At 51.0% G+C, this 15,902-nt stretch overlaps 1 protein-coding gene across 1 annotated transcript; it reads right to left on the bottom strand.

Moving 5' to 3' along the window:
* Nucleotides 1–314: 314 nt before the first annotated feature.
* Nucleotides 315–13,116, bottom strand: ENPP7 (ectonucleotide pyrophosphatase/phosphodiesterase 7). The gene is made up of 7 exons (XM_078848682.1): nucleotides 13,070–13,116; nucleotides 9,465–9,484; nucleotides 8,103–8,300; nucleotides 5,958–6,103; nucleotides 3,046–3,666; nucleotides 2,542–2,758; nucleotides 315–436 (listed from the first exon to the last, which is right to left on the bottom strand). The coding sequence occupies exons 1-7, from the start codon at nucleotides 13,114–13,116 to the stop codon at nucleotides 315–317; spliced, it is 1,371 nt and encodes a 456-aa protein (XP_078704808.1).
* Nucleotides 13,117–15,902: the final 2,786 nt, after the last annotated feature.

Here is a 15,902-nt window from a genome sequence, read left to right as displayed (position 1 = left end):
TCAGCCCTAGCTCCTAAAGAGTGAATGAGCCGGGCAAGGCTCTCGGGATGGTGCAACACTGAGCAGGGCAGTAAACAACCATGGCAGAAAGTAACAACCTACAGGGCGACTCCACCGAGTGCAGCAACCGGCGATGGCATAGCCAGAGCTTTGTGGAGGGAGGAGAGGACTGGGGAGTTGTCCCTGTTAGAACCAGCTGGTCTATGGCAAAAGGGAGAGAAAGAGCAGGGCGCCCAGGGGGCTGGCCAGCCAGCTGTTCCACCACTTTTCTTGGCATCGTTAGAACGAGCTACTCACCTCTGCATAGCAGGGCATTAGTATATCCCGAACCAGAGTCCCAGCACCATGGCAATTCCCACCACCAGCTGCAGCTTCTTGGGGCAAGTGGAGAGAGCACCAGATCCTAGAAACTGCTGAGCCACCTGATCAACATCCTCTACAACAAACAGGGCAAGATAAAGAATGAGCTCTCAAAAATGGATACTCTCATAAAAAAACAGCCTTCCACACAAACTTCCTCGTGGCTGGACTTTACTAAAACTAGACAAGCCATTTACAACGCACACTTTGCTTCTCTACAAAAGAAAAAGGACACTAAACTTTCTAAATTACTACATGCTACAAGGGGCCACAGCAATGGTTCCCTCAACCCACCCAGCAATATTGTTAACCTATCCAACTATACTCTCAGCTGGGTGGGTTCCCTCAACCCACCCAGCAATATTGTTAACCTATCCAACTATACTCTCAGCTGGGTGGGTTCCCTCAACCCACCCAGCAATATTGTTAACCTATCCAACTATACTCTCAGCTTTCAATTTTTTTGCTTAACATAGGGGTTAACAACAGAAATTTTGAGACAACTAGTGCAGTAACCTCTCCCTAGGTCTGCAGCGAGCCAGGTACAATAGCACTGAGGGGTCTGAACTGCCCAGCCCGCTCAGTGGGATCACTCTGTGCCTTGAGTATGGCAGGGTATTTAATTATGGAGGTCCATATGCTATCTCAAATAACATGATTAAATATCATAGGGTTTTGGGCACCTGTAGTACAATGTGGTACACACGTTTCTGTCCTGGTGGTTCACTTCCTGCACTAATTTGATTGTCAGAATGGTCCAGGCTATCTTTACAGAGTGATGTAGACGTGTATATGAGAAATTCTCTTCCCTCTCAGGTATATATTTGAACTACTAATCAGCAGCCCATGTGCTATCCAGTTGCTTGCAGCCCTCAGTACAGCCGTCCTTAGGTGCAGTTCAGAGGCTGCAGTGGTTAACTATGAAGCTAACTTAGTTGCACAATTAGAGGGTCTACATAAGCCTGGCAATGTTCACTATGGCTCTGTTACGCTTGTTATGTAGGTATCATTGAGCTCTTCATAGGTCCGATTTTAATGAGTGTTTCTAGTTGGGGAAAATTCCAGAGTGTTTCTGTACCCGTGCAGCTGTGCTGGGGAGATCGGCAGTGGAAATACGAGTTTCATAAAGTCTAAGGCCAGAAGGGATTCCTAGCTCATCTAGTCTGACCTCCTGTATATCACAGGCCATTACATTGCACCCTGTTACCCCAGAGTTGAGCTCAATAACTTGTATTTGGCTAAAGCATCTTCCAGAAGGCATCCAGTTTGGATCTGAAATCTCCAAGAGATGGAGAATCCACCACTTCCCTAGAGTAGACTCCACATGTGGGTGTGTTTAACCACTGTGTCATGTCTAACCCTGCTCAGAGCACCTCTGCCCAAAAAATGGTGAATGTCTTTAGTGTAATCAAGGCCTGTTCGCCTGGCACGCGCAGAGGAATGCATGTACAGCACTGCAAGATGCCAGGTTTTCAGCCTGCTGCCTGTTTACCCATCATTCACACAAATGGGGGGAGCGTGCTCAGTTCCCAGAGGAAGGAATTCTGGCAAGTCCTTCCTGCTAATGAAAGGAGTGCCCAGGGCAGATTTCTCAGAGAGACACTTCTTGCCTGCGGGAGGAGAGATGCGGGTGGGGAATGAGAGAAGGAATAAGAAATGGCAATGAAGGTGTTTTGCCACTAGGTGTCAATGTTCCAACAAGAATCCAACAGTAGCTGGTTTCTCCAGCCCACAAACCAGGAGGTGCCTTGGAAAGCAGCTGGATAATGTGCCTTTGGAATGGCTTAATCTTACACAGTGCCTGCCCCTAAGAAACAGGGATGCAAGTGAGTCCCCCCACAGAGACAGGGGCACCCTCTGGTTACCCTGGAGAGCACTGGAACGCTGTAATAGTGGGGATGCTGAAAGCCAGCCCCCTTACACCTGTTCGCCCCTTACCCCTGAGCTGGGGCTGGAAGCAGGACTGTGTCTCTGGGAGGGGGGATCCGGACAGGGGTAAGGGGGCTGAGTCTGGGGCTGCAGCTGGGGGTGGGTGCGGGGCCAGCAGCCAGGACCCACATAAAACCAGGGGGTGCTGCAGCATCCCTGCACCTCTAGTCCCAGCGCCTATGAGCCCCAAGCTCCCCGAGCACCGTGCTGAATGCGAGAGGAGTTGGTCACCTGCCCCAGGATTGGACTAACCAGACAGCATGGGCTGCATGATGCTCAGGGACCCGTCATGTGGCTCAGGTGTGATCCCCAGCAGGTTGCAGAGGAGGGCATAGATATTCACGCTCTCAAACGGCTCCACCTCCAACCCCTTCTTGAAGGCTGGTCCCACAGCCCGGAAGATGGTTTTCATGTTCATATCTTCATTGTCAAAGCCATGCTCCCCCTTGTTAAATTGGACCTTGAGTCTCTGCAGGGAAGAGAAGTGTCAGTGAGGACCCAAACCTTCAAGCCCCTTAATTTTTACTCAGGGAGAGGGACAGGGGAGAAGACAGGGAGAGAAGACTCTGCTTTCTAACACAGTGGGCAAGTTAATTTCACTAGAAGCTGGATTGTACATCTGTGTTCCTCTTTCTGTTTTCAGGGAGGGGAGCAGATCTGGAGCCACAAACAGGAGATCGATGCAGCTGCACAATAAGGAAAGAGGGTGAGAAAGGCAAGTCCAAGTTTAGACAATAGAATGAGTCTGCAGCTTACCCCATGGATCACATATCCTGGGTCACTGTACATCATCAGGGGAGTGATCCTGGTGTTGTTTGCATAGTGGAATCTCTTGGGGAACTCTTCCTTTTTGTAGACATGGAGCTTCGGGTGGGCGTTTTTCAGGACCTGGTACACCTGGTCTAGTTTACCTTCTTTTGGCACCAGTAGCCCATTTGGTCCGTAATCCAAGAGTTCAAACCGGATGTCCTGGAAGGAGAAGTTCTGCACTGTGCGGAGGTAAATTTCATTCTTCTTTATGACCGTGTCCATCCCGTGGTCAGATGTGATGATCAGATTGAGTGTCGACTCCAAGCCTTTATCCTTGATGCATTTCCTTAGGTAGCCGACAGCTCGATCCACCTGCCTGACCATGTTTTTCCTCTCTTGGGATTCAGGGCCATACTTGTGTCCCGTGGAGTCTGGCTCCCCAAAGTAGAGAGTGACTAAGTCTAGATTGTCTTCTACGAACCAGTTCATGACAGTGTCAATGTTCTGCATCCACTCAGTTTCATTGCTGTAATTGTGGAAAAGGGACTCCACTTTCTTCACATTCACCTGCTCACCTTGGTAGGTTGCTCTCCCCCCAGGGAAGAAGAGGGAGCCCGTCTTTAAGCCCTGTTAGCCAGAATGACATTTCAGGCCAGAAACTACCCCCAGTTACTCACTTCAGTCTGTCCAACCACCCGTGTATCCCTTCCTTCCCCCCAACCACCCACCTCCCCTTATGCCTCTCCCTGTGTCTCTAGTAAGGTTTTCCTTATTTGCCCTTTAGAAGAGTGATTAGTCTGAAACACTCCCATCCCAACATTCCTCTGCTCTGAGCTTTTCCCCACGGATGTTAGTAATACTATGCTGAAACTTGATAATTAGTGGTGTATTTGTGTACCCCCTGGGTTCTCTGGCCCCTCTCCAGTAAAGCACTTCAGCACGTGCATAACCACTGAGCCACATGGCTGGAGCTGGACAAGGTATACATGGTCGTACATGTCGGGGCGGAGTGGGGGACGGACTAGATGACTCCTTGTGGTCCCTTCTAGCCCGGTATGATTGTAGGAGTCTAAAAGGGCTCTTCTGAAGTAGAATATTTGAGCCCTGCCTTAGGTCTTGATCCAAAGTCCACTGAAGTCAGTGGGAATTTTTCCATGGATACAAGATCACATCCTAATGCTGCCACCCAAAAGTGGCTGGACAGGGCTCTGAGGAAATGAGGCCTGGCCTTTAAACACTATATTGCAGGCTTAAGGTATAGTTTCCAATTTTCATAATCCAGCTGCAGCTTCTTATATAAGATGTGGATAACCTGGAGAGCTGCATTAATGGGACAGAAATTTACCTCTTAAAGTGATTGACTTTTCTGCTATTTGTAACAGAAAGATCACAATTGTTGCAGCCACTTTGTTGGGGCGGGACGTGTGTGGTCTAACTGGCCTGGCAATGGCAGTGAGAGGTGCTAACGTGGCTGTGGCTGTGATGGGTCACAGATTGCTCTTTGCCTGCCACACACAATTGCAGCCAGGAAATGTCAAGTCATGTCTTGGGTTTTTATGTTGTTTGGATATTTTTAAAATCACACTAAATTGTGAGTTTACCTGTTATGCAATAACTAGAGGGGGCCCTGAGGGTGAAATGCTGTGGGCCACCACAATGTCTATGCACCAATTCCAGACGACTTAAGTCCCACTTGAGCCCTCAAACGGGATTTAAGTGGCCTTCTAGGGACTCAAGCGGGACTGAAATGGTGCATGGGCCTTGTGGTTTTAAGTGGTGCATAGACTTTTTGTGCTGTCTCTCTGCCAATGGTGAATTTCACCCAAGCCGTATGAGCATGCTTCACTTAAGCTGCAAAGGCACCCGGTGATGTTAGTAAAGTTTGGAAAAGCTTTGTTTAGGTGAGTTACTTGGATAATTCAGATGTCCCCCTTGTTGTCTAATTAGATGGATTTCCCTCTGCTTTCAACATTCTGGCATTTTTAACTCACATTTACTGTAGGATATTTGCAATGTGTTTAAAAAATACAACATCCATTGCTAAGTGGGGCTAAAAGCTTGGTGAGTAACATCAAGGATTCTGCCTTCCCTTCCTGAAATGTGACTGAACTAGACCCTGTGAAATCCCAAGTGAAAAACTGAGGTTCTCTCTTTGGATGTTGTTGCTGGGCATAGCACCAAGAATAACCATCTTCTGAAAACGGGGCAGCAGAGGGTTCACTGGAGTGAATGAAAGTGTTACAGTCCAGTGGAATATTATACACGTTGTGGCAATGCAAGCAGCACAAAACTGGAATAATGATTTCACTCATCTGGACTGGTGATGAAACTCAAACTTCTCGGGCCACATTTCCAAAGGGCTGCTGAACTGTGCTGGCAAGATGGCAGATATACCTGCCTGTATCCCTCAGACCTGTGCGTGTGTGCGTGCAAATTGGGTGGAACTGGACAGTTAGGCACATTTTGCCCTGGTGGTAAGCGCACAGATTTCTGAGCGTGCAAGCAGGCATGTTGGCACACATGCTGGGTGCATTTCTGGAGGCCTTTTCAAAAGGTGGCCACTAACATTCAGGAGCTGTGAAGTTCTCAAAGGTTCTAAGTAACTGTTTGGAGTCTCCCACTCCCTTGTGGGTCAGTAACAGTGTGAGTGTGTGTGTGGATGGTCTGATGGATGGTGCACAGGACTCTGAGTCTGGAGTCCTGGGTTCTAGTCCCGGCTCTGTCCCTAATTCACTGTGTGCCCCTGTTCCCAGTCTGTAGCCTGGGGATACTGCTTCCCTCCCTGTGCAGGGGGCTGTCTGAGGAGTGCCTCTGAGCCTCGTGCAGGGAAGGTGCAAGGGGAGGACAAAGTGCTGCTGGTTATTCTCAGGAATGCCAGGGAGGAGCGTGAGCCTGAGAAGGAGGCTGCAGCCACCGACCTGTCTCTGTGCTGTGATCCAGATGGGCAGGCTGCCGTTGTCCCACCACTTGGAGACCCCCTGTGTACTGTAAAAGGGTAACTTCTGGCCGGTGCTGGTGTTGTACCACATGTTGTGAATCACGCCGTGATTCTCTGTGTACCTCCCTGCCAGGAGAGAGACAGAGAGAGGTAGGGGTGGAGGCAGGTTCAGGGTAATTGCACCTGTATTCGCCTCCACCAGGGACACCCACTTAAAGGTTTCCATCTCCCAGTTGCCACCTCTCTTGGGTGGAGACCTGAATCTCTTTCCCTGCTGATCGGGATTTTTAAGGCCGTGCAATCTCCTGCCTCACCCTGCAACTCCCAGCAAGCCAGACTGCCTAGCGGCCAGCGCCTTCACTTTGCTGCCTCTCCAAAGGCGATGAAGTGTCTTACCAGCAGCTGCGAGTTACCCACGGTTCTAAGCAAGCACATTTATCCCCAAGGCGAAAGCATTACAGGGAACACATTAAACCCAAAGAAAGAACCTACGTGCATGCTAAAAAGCTTACCAGAGGTCACCTCAAGTCCAACCCTGGCTCTGGTAGGTGTCAGTCCTTCAAAACCCACAGCTGGCTTTTCCCCCTGGTCACAAATTTATCTCTGTTTCAGACTCAGAACCATAACCGCCACCTGGGCAGTTCATCCATTTCTTGATACAACTCAGTGCTTTGATCTCTGGGAACAGGTAATTAGCTGACACAGCCCTCTCCTCAGGGCGGAGCGCCAAAAGGCAGGGTTTTGCACAACCAGCGGTGGGGAATTTGTAGCGATCTCCCCCTAGGTCTTCCCCCCCTTCTGACTTACCTGTATTGTCCCCAAAGTCCTGTCTGATCCCGCCCATTTTTAATAGAGTCTTTGGAACTGCCATGCCTCCCGTCACATCTCTCCACCCTGAGCGGTTACATATAATCCCAGTCCGCAATTATACTTACATGTTGCTTTTAATGTAATGGACCCCCAAAGATACTGATACTTAGCTCAATAAGGGTTTTCAGGAATATTGCAGGAAATTGCCACATCTGGCACAGGTGGGAGGCCGGTGGCTACAGATGAGCAACTGGTCAATGCCAGGCTGATACCCCACCCCCTTCTGTCTCGCTCTCTCTGTCCTCCCACCCCTAAGCCTAGCAATTCACCAACCTGAAAGCAAACCTCACCAGGAGCAGAGGGTAGGCAGAGATATGCAGAGGGAGCTTCTCACAGGGAATGCCTCCCAGACCCCTCTGCCCTGCCCCAGACGCAGAAGGACTAGCCCAGGGCCCAGGGCCCTCCCCACCCACTACAGAGCAAACAGTAGCAGTGGGTGGAGCCTTCGGAGCCTCCTGCACCACCACTCTCGACCCCGCAGCTTGTTTGGCATTTGCTGTACTGCTGTTGGGTTTAATCCCCTTCACCTACCTCCTGCCACTGCTCCTCTTGGCTGCCCTGCATCCCCCTTCCCTCTCTCGTTACCACTCTGCTCTCCTGCTGTGATAATCCCTTCCTCTCCCTGACCTCAGCTCTGAGCGCACCCCCCACAAAAACTACAACTACATTTTTGCAATAAAAATAAAGCAAACCTATGGGAGATGGGAAAAACAAGCCCCATGCCTCCAGCATGCAGGTCCCTTTGCTTGCTCCCTTCCTTTTCCTTCAGCGGCTTGGCCTTGGACTGGAAGGCCTTGACGGCACGGGTCAGGTCTCCCGCTGTGTTTTGTACAGTCGCCATCCCCATGGGGCCTTTGGGGGTTTCTGCAATCAGATGCCACCCAGCGCACTGACATGGCCACAGAACTGGCGCGGCTGGGACACCAGGGCCACTGCAGTGGGAGCTGAGCAGCTACCTTGCCTTTAAGTGCAGTAAAATCCATCTTCCGTGTCCGCCCAAGAGGCCAGCAAAGAAACGTTGGGTGAGTGCAGTTAGGCCATTTGCTGAAGGCTGAACAAATAGGCAGGAGCAGCCTTGGGGATGCTGTGAAGTGGGGGCAGAGGTCACAGCAGGGGTGCCATTGGTGCAAGTTGGATGTGTCCTCAGTGCATGAGAAGGACAAAACAAAGGAATCCTTCTGTGCTGGGGGTTTTGATCATGCCCCTCCCCTAGCTGGCTCCCCATCTCTGCCTAAGGGGATTTAAAGGAGCTTACCAGTCACCAGGGTGAAGTGGCATGGGCTGGTCAAGGTGATGAAGGCAGGAGTCATGTAACGTGCCTTCACCCCATCTCTTGCCATGGCATCCAGATTGGGTGTCTCCACATCCTGGTCGTAGTTCCAGCGAAAGCCATCGAAGGAGACCAGCAGGAGTTTGTTGCGGTTTCCTCTGTCCTGCAGAGGGGCACAGGCTCCTAGCGAGAGGACAGCAAGCACCAGCCCCAAGGAAGTAAACATCTTCCTGCCCCTGCGTGGAGAGACTAAAACAAATTGCACGGAACCAGTGCTAATAAGGAGAAGCAGGGTGCTAAGTTCATAGCCCTATCTTATCCTGCAATTGTTGGGCTGCGTTCCTGGTGTCAGATGTCACCAGCGTGGTGCTCTGCTCTCTTCAACGTTGATAACAGTTGGCTGCGTGTGCGTGTTCTCTCTGCATGCTGCCCTGGCTCTGCGCAGATGGGGGACACAGCAGACCCCCAGAGAACCCCCAATGACCACAGACTCTGGTAGGGCACGAAGGCACCCGGCTAGGTTTATTGTCAAACGAAGCACAGTAATAGTTTCTGTTTTGGTGCCATCCTAGCACATGCGCATCCTCTTAGTTCTTGATACCCTTTGGAGATGTGTACAGGTGCAATTAGCAGCCGCCTTCTTGCCAACATGTGTGAGCAGGGCCTGCCTCTGGCTCACAGCTTAACTTTTGCTAAGCCCCTCCCCCATTTCAAGTCTCTTTCTTTCAGATCTTCGCTCAGGTGTTGAGCTGTGGAGGAGTGAAGCACCCCAGATGAGGTCATTCCTGGCCTTATAGAGTGTTCACATATAGCGGGAACCCTTTGTTACAGGTCCCAGAAAAATACAGGTACCCAAAATGGAGTCCAGAGTCCTAGCCCCATGCCCTTGGAGAGTCATAGCAGCCATTACTGACAGGCAGGCCGAAAGGTCCACAGGAAGCCTAAGCTACTTCACAGCCCATTGTCTTTGTTGATGAGCCATTAGCACTGTCTGGCTTCTGAACAGCCGGCTGGGGGTGTTTTCCAGAGTAAGCCCATCTGAAATACAGATCCACAGTCAATTTTAATGATACATGCATACAAATAGGATAATCATATTCAGCAAATCATAACTTTTCCAATGACACCTCACATGACTCATCTTATACAAAATGCATCATAATTATGCCATATTCATATCCTAATACTATTACTAGGATGAATATGGGGTGTAGTGTCACGCTGGGGTCTGAGACAGACAGGTCCTGAGCGAAGGAGTCAGACTTGGTGCATTGCAGTCCCTGTTGCTCTGGGGGTACCAAGTTCCTGCATGGCCAGGGGCCCTGGCTGTGAGTGTCTGCACTATACCTGGGGACAGTAAAGTGTGGCTGGAAGGGGTTCACCAGGCTGGAGCTGAGATAAACCAACAGGGAAGAGGAAGCTGTTCAGACCTGGACAGTCTGCCACCCCATGAGCTCTCCCACACTTGACCCAGAGGCCGGGGTGCCACATGGCTTTTAAAGGCATTTTTTCTCTCTTTTTGTGGGCTGTCCATCCACCCTCACCACACGGGGTGATCAGTGACTCAGAAACACCAGAAGAGGCAGAGTTTGTATTCCGACAGACTCCTTAATACTTCCCCTTGGAGCGATACACTGGTGAAGAGAAGGTCTTTCAGCCCAGGGACCCTGCAGTGCCATGGGCCCTTTACGTGGGCTCTAAATATCACACCCAGGATGAACTTAATTGTATCCATGTCCCGCTTTTAAAGACAAACTTTCCCTCTTGTCCAGTGTCTTGGTTCTGAAGAGCCCAGCTCTTGGCCCCTCGTCCCAGCTCCCCATGTGCACAGTTCAATAGCTTCCTATCCCATTTGCAGAGAGGGACCACGTCATCCTGTCTTGAAATACCCGTGCCTTGGAGCAGGAAACACACACTGAGCCCTGCTCTAATATGATGAGGAATCATCTCCCAGGGCACATGTCTCATGGGACCCTTAAAACTAGACTGCACATAGGAATGGCCAATGTGCTGCGGGCAGCAATCCCGCTTCCACCCTGAGGAGAGGAGTGGGGCTGGATGGCCTCAGGGGTCTTTTCCATCTCTTATTCCTATGATCTTCAAACTCCCCTGGTCCCCCCACTTCATTTCAGGATCTAGTTCAACACTGTCCCCTTGTTTTTGAACCATCCATGGCCTTGCCCAGCCGCTTCTCCTCTCTGCTTCCTCTGTTCATCTAGCACTGGCTGCTTCTCCGTCTCTCCACACAGTCCTCACTGCAGGTGCAAGAGCTTTCTCTGCAGCAGGTTCTGGCATCTGGGGCAACCTGCTGCTAACCAGCCACCTAACTTTACATCCCAGTTGAGAGTGTCGTTCTCTCTCCTGCACCTCCTTCAGCTTTCTCTCCCTCCACTATTTGTTTCACTTGCAAAACATCCTGGAGACATGCAGTGTGTCTGAAACACACTGCTCGATGTCACATGGGATTGCACGACCTGGTTCAGGAAAGGCCTGCTGGCTGTCCATGCACCAAACCCAGCAGAGCTGCAGCATGCCTGAGAATGGACCCTGGGAGAGACTGATGTGGACAGATTTGCTTTGCACCAAAGTGGGACATCCTGACCTGAGAATTAAACTATGACAGAGCCCTGGGAGCCTGTGCTGCTCCCCACTGTTGGGGGAAATGATGGAACCATGGTGGTGTGAGCATCGCTTCTGTTTCTCACTGCCCCACTGGCAACACCACAGCATGGCTTCCATTGTCTTTATCATCATCATGGGAATGTATCAAACAGCACAGTCTCTGAGCCTCCTCCCCGTTCCACCGCTGATAGCCATCAAGAGGATGATCCATCTGGTATCTGCTAATCCCTGACTGCAACCTTCAGCACTACTGAGCTTTATGATATCAAACCTCCACTTGGTCAATTGCATTGCATTTTATTACTGCTTTGGAGGATTATTGTTGTTGCTGACTCACTTTGCAGCAAACCAGGGATTAATGTTTTAACGGGATTACATAAAGTGGGTTTAACATCATGCAGTGTCCCTGGGGAGTTATCGACCTTTGTGTGTTTACCCCATCCCTCCTCATTCACTGGGTTCAGGTTCCTCCTGATTGCTTCACTTCTGGGCTGCTGAGTCTGGCTTTTCAGTTGCAGGCTAAAAGCAATTTGTCATGGCTCTCTGATTCCATGGTAGATTCTGGGTCCTGGGTTCTTCCCTTTGGTTTTCTCCCCTGTTGGTGAGTTATCCGCTCTCAGGGGGTTGTCTCTTTTCCATACCAGCGAGGTTCAGATCTATGGCTCCTAGCCCCCTTGCTGACACCAAGTATCCTATGAGATCATGTGTGGTAGGTATTGTATAAGTAATGTACCAGCATGAAACATGACTCAAACCCAGGGGCTTCCATTAATCCATGAGTTTATGATGCCTCCCTCCCTTCCCCTTACGTTTCCTCAGTTGCCGCCTGTACTGATGGAGTGATGCCTCTGAGACCTTCACAGCCATGATCTGTCCTTTCTAGCCCACAGTGATCTCATTCTCTTGTTTTGCAGACACCATCTAGTCTGCAGCTGCCTGGTCTCTCTTCACACCCTAATATGGATACATCCCTTGTATCCCAAAAGAACTCCGTGTCAGGACAAGAGGTGACCATATGCTATCTACCGCAGGGTTTGATATGGCCACCCATCACCCTACTATCGGAGCACCTCACTACTTAACATATGGAAGCAAAACCAACTGGCTCTGAACATATACATGCGGCGGGGGGTTGCTGGCCCCTCACTGACACTTAGCGGGGTTTCTTTAGGTTGGCCATCTCCCAGTACCAAAAGAAAGAGGAAGAGCACACAGAAATCAGGATCTTGAGATGGACAGGTCCCAGGGCCAATGGGGAGAGGCCATCGCTCCAGGTCAGCCCGATTGACAGGGCAGGCAAGTGGATGAGGGAGCCAGGAGCCTGGGGCAGAGCTAAGGGGAGAGCAGCATCCAGAGTCAGAGGGGCTGCAGAAGCAGTCCACAAGGCAGAGCTGGGCTAGAACCAAAGCAGCCGCACTGAGCCAGAGGAGTTGGAGCTGGAGCCAGAGCAGCACAGACCAGCTGCACCAACAGGGAGCCAGGGCTGAGCTGCAGGGGAGCTGCGGGCCCAGAGCTGGGGTAGCAGATGCCAGCCATGCCACACATAGTACTGGAGCTGCGAGTGACTGGGAGAGCGAGGAAGCTCTGGGCAGAGGGCCCGGCATAGGGAGATGGCGCCAGACAAGAGGGCCTGGAAGATGGCACTCGGAGCAGGGGGAACGTGACCCTGATGGGGCGCCGATGCTGGGGAGAAGGGTCCTGCCACCAACAGCCTGAGGGCGTGTGGCCACCGCCAGAGCAGGGGTCTGGTTTTGGAAGACAAATAAAGGGTTTGCTTTTTGTTAAGAAAGTTTATTGCTGTCACTGTGGCACACCTTTTACAGTGTGTGCTTTGAATAACAAAGACAAACACAACGGAAAGCACAAAGGGCAAGGTGTGTCCAAACAGCTTCTCATCTCTGTACATCAGTCAGCAATGGAAATGCCCAGTTCCCACTCCATTCCACTGCCATGGTATCCAAAATACCCTGCCCCCCAGTTCCTGGCATGGTGTGACCGTACCTCATTGACTGGCAGTGGGGCTCTACACCATTCATAGCTCTCCCTCTGCTGTGGGTCCCTGCAAGCCCATAATGTGGGAACATGCAGCATCCCTGAGTTCTGTTGCCTGGTGCATCCTGCTCCGGCTGTGATTGGTGCACGTTCCGATATGAACCCACGGACGGGTTCAGCAGGCCATTACTGTCATGTAGGTCAATGCACAAGCAAACGGCTCACCTCTGGTTTCACAAAGCTTGTGAAGAGCGCAGCAAGCCACAATAATGCAGACACCATTGATGTTGTAAACAGCACCCCTGGGATTTCAGTCTGCCAAATGCACATTCACTCACCATTCTGCTGAGAGTGCAATTAAACCTTTTGCCAGGTCCTTTGCCATCAGGATAGGTTTTCATAAGTGAGGAGCCTTCCAGAATAACAGTGGGGATTGTAACTGCAGTATGACAATGTCATTTGGTCTGAGTATTTTCCTAGCCTTTCCATGACTGTAGCCTCCCCACCAGTGGAAAACCCTGGCATAGTGTACTTAGCCAGTACAGCCCACGTTGGCATCCATAACTCAGCCTCTGTGGTCCACAAGGGCCTGCATAACCTTGGGGTAAACCACATGCCTGATTGCCTCAGAAACCACCCCCACCATTTCATCCACAGGTGGCTTTCCAACACCAAATGAATTGGCAATGGAGCTGTAACAGGCTGGGGTAGCCAGCATCCAGACCATTACAGCAGCTCGCTTCTGGACTAGCGTGGCTACCGTCTGTGTGTATTGTGGCACTGCAGGGGCATGGAAAGCTGCGTACAGAGCTTCAGGCATGCAGAAGTTGTAGACCCACTCTTGGTCAGCCCAGCTCTGCATGATACTGTGATCCCAGCGGCCTGTGCTTGTGGCCCTGCTTCAGAAATGCCTGGCTATACTGAGACTCACGCGTAGCATCAGTCTGTGTGAAACTTCCATGTCTGTATCGTCCTCATGTTCTGGCATTCGCTCCACCAGGTGCCGTGGGTGGGTCAGAAAACATGGCTGAAATGTCCACCGGCATCTCATGGAAGTTCTGCCCATTTCCTGAAAGAGGAGCAAAGCCCAAGCAGAGACGTTCTTCAAAGGTGACTCCTTCCTGCTGCTGGCTCCAGTTGCTGGGCGCATGCCGACCAAAATGATGGCTTGGCAAGAAATGTTGGCAGCTGCGAAAACTTCCTGTGTTGCGGGGGGTGGACAGTCACTTTCCCCACACTGTACCTGGACCAAAGGCCCAGAGAAGCCCCATTTCAGGACGGTGTCGGGTAGTCTGGAATACGGTTAGTTGGACATGGTCTGCACACTGCAGCGTGGACACTGGAGCACCAGGATGGGGCCTGGGCTCAAAAATTCTTAACTTAGGGTCACTGATGAGTGCAGATGCTTTCAAACCCAGGGTGCACAGACTCAAGCCCCCCAAATCCTGGGCTTGCGCTGTGCTGTAGACGTGCCCTCGGACAGTTTGTAAGTCGTTTTAATGACGCTTTCCTGTTCCTGGGCTTCCACCCTCAGCCATCAGAGATTTCACGCTGTTCTTGCCTATGAGCAAGCAGGAGCCTGGGTGGTACTAACAGCTTACTGGGACTCACATGCTACAGGGCAATATCGCTTATCAGCCTGAGAAAGAAGCCAAAATATTTGCAGCGCTATTGCGTGACTGAGCCAATGGGCAGCTGACAGCTGTCACCTGGGGGAATTCTAATCCCTTATCTTGGGGATTACAGCATCAGGGAAGGAGTGACCTGGGACCTCGGCCTTGGTGGGCTAGGGAGCATGTGATAATGGTGTTTTTCAAAAGCTTATTCAGAGATTCAATATCTGGGGAGCTTCAGGGGCAGATAAGGAATGCTACCTTTGGCCCACTCTAAATGGGGAAAGTCTGATTGATAAGGCTGAGGGGCAGAATTAACTCCAATTTATCTTGGCTAATCTTAAAGCCTGCAGGCCCAGATTGTGGGTGTATTAGGTTTATGGAGACCTCGGGGCCCATCCTCCCCCCACTCTGACCTTGAACACTCCAGTCCCACTGTGGATAGCAGGTTCTGCTCCCTGCTAGCACCATCCTGGCTGTCAGCTGCCTGAAAGGGGCGGGGGAGGGAGCATCTGTGCATCAACTCCCTTCCCCGTCCCAGCCATGGCCAATATTTAGTTCTAAAGTAATCAGAGAAGGAGTCAGTGTGGACGGAAGCGAAGACCTCTGGGAGTGATCATATGCCTCGGAAACATCGGGCATCAGCTGCAGGACAGCAGAATAGATGGGCCATTGAAGTAATCCAGTACAGTGGGAAGACAGCATCATTGAAGGGGGGCTGGGCACCAGGTGACCTGGGTCCTCGTCCAAATGCTTTCACTGACTTGCTGAGTGACCCTGGACAAATCGCTTCCCAACCTGTGCCTTTGTTTTCCCTCCCCGCTTTGTCTATTGTGATGGCAAGCCCTTCAGGGCGAGGCCTGTCTCTGGACCTGCATTTGTACACCACTCAGAACTACGGGACCTGGGTGAGCTACTACTGTCAAATGAATCATAACAATAATGATGGGCAAGCCAGGGGCCTCTCAGAACCCCCCTTGTCCAAAAGGTGCCTTTGCACTCGCTCTCAGGCCAAGCCCCTGTTTCCAGGCACTTAGAGATAGTTCAGGTTTCAGAGTAACAGCCGGGTTAGTCTGTATTCGCAAAAAGAACAGGAGGACTTGTGGCACCTTAGAGACTAACACATTTATTTGAGCGTAAGCCGATGAAGTGAGCTGTAGCTCACGAAAGCTTATGCTCAAATAAATTGGTTAGTCTCAGAGATAGTTCAGTAACTCTTGGGGCAGGAATGTGCTTGACTTGTTCTCAGCCCATAGGTTACCTTTTGGTTTTTATGTCCACCTGTGCGATAGCCAGGAGTTAAACCCCGGGGTTGCTTCTGAGCAAGTAGAGCCGAGCACTGTGCTGGGCATGGTCAGGCTGCTGTCTTCCCTCACAAGGTACCAGCATTTCCAAGGGGCAGAGAAACCCCTGCTGGACTAAGCTCAGCACTTACCCCGGGCTTGCTGAGGAATGGGGGTGTCAGAGGAAGCCCATTTATTCCAATGTGCTCTCAGTCAGATACAGTTTGGGGGCATGTTTCTTTTAGTGAAAAAGGACATTAAATGTAGACAAATAT

Source organism: Lepidochelys kempii, chromosome 14, assembly GCF_965140285.1.
Source record: "Lepidochelys kempii isolate rLepKem1 chromosome 14, rLepKem1.hap1, whole genome shotgun sequence".
Classification (NCBI taxonomy): Eukaryota; Metazoa; Chordata; order Testudines; family Cheloniidae; genus Lepidochelys; species Lepidochelys kempii.
Note: the sequence above shows the minus strand (reverse complement) of the source record. Positions and strands in the feature narration are given on the sequence as shown.

Bases quoted from the DNA above. Each gene is read 5' to 3' on its own strand.
- ENPP7 (XM_078848682.1), bottom strand. From the start codon at position 13,116: ATGGCAAAGGACCTGGCAAAAGGTTTAATTGCACTCTCAGCAGAATG. The intron at 6,104-8,102 runs GTAAGCTCCTTT...CTCTCCTGGCAG, and splicing joins CCACTTCACCCTGGTGACTG to GGAGGTACACAGAGAATCAC. The intron at 3,667-5,957 runs GTCGGTGGCTGC...TCTGGCTAACAG, and splicing joins GGATCACAGCACAGAGACAG to GGCTTAAAGACGGGCTCCCT.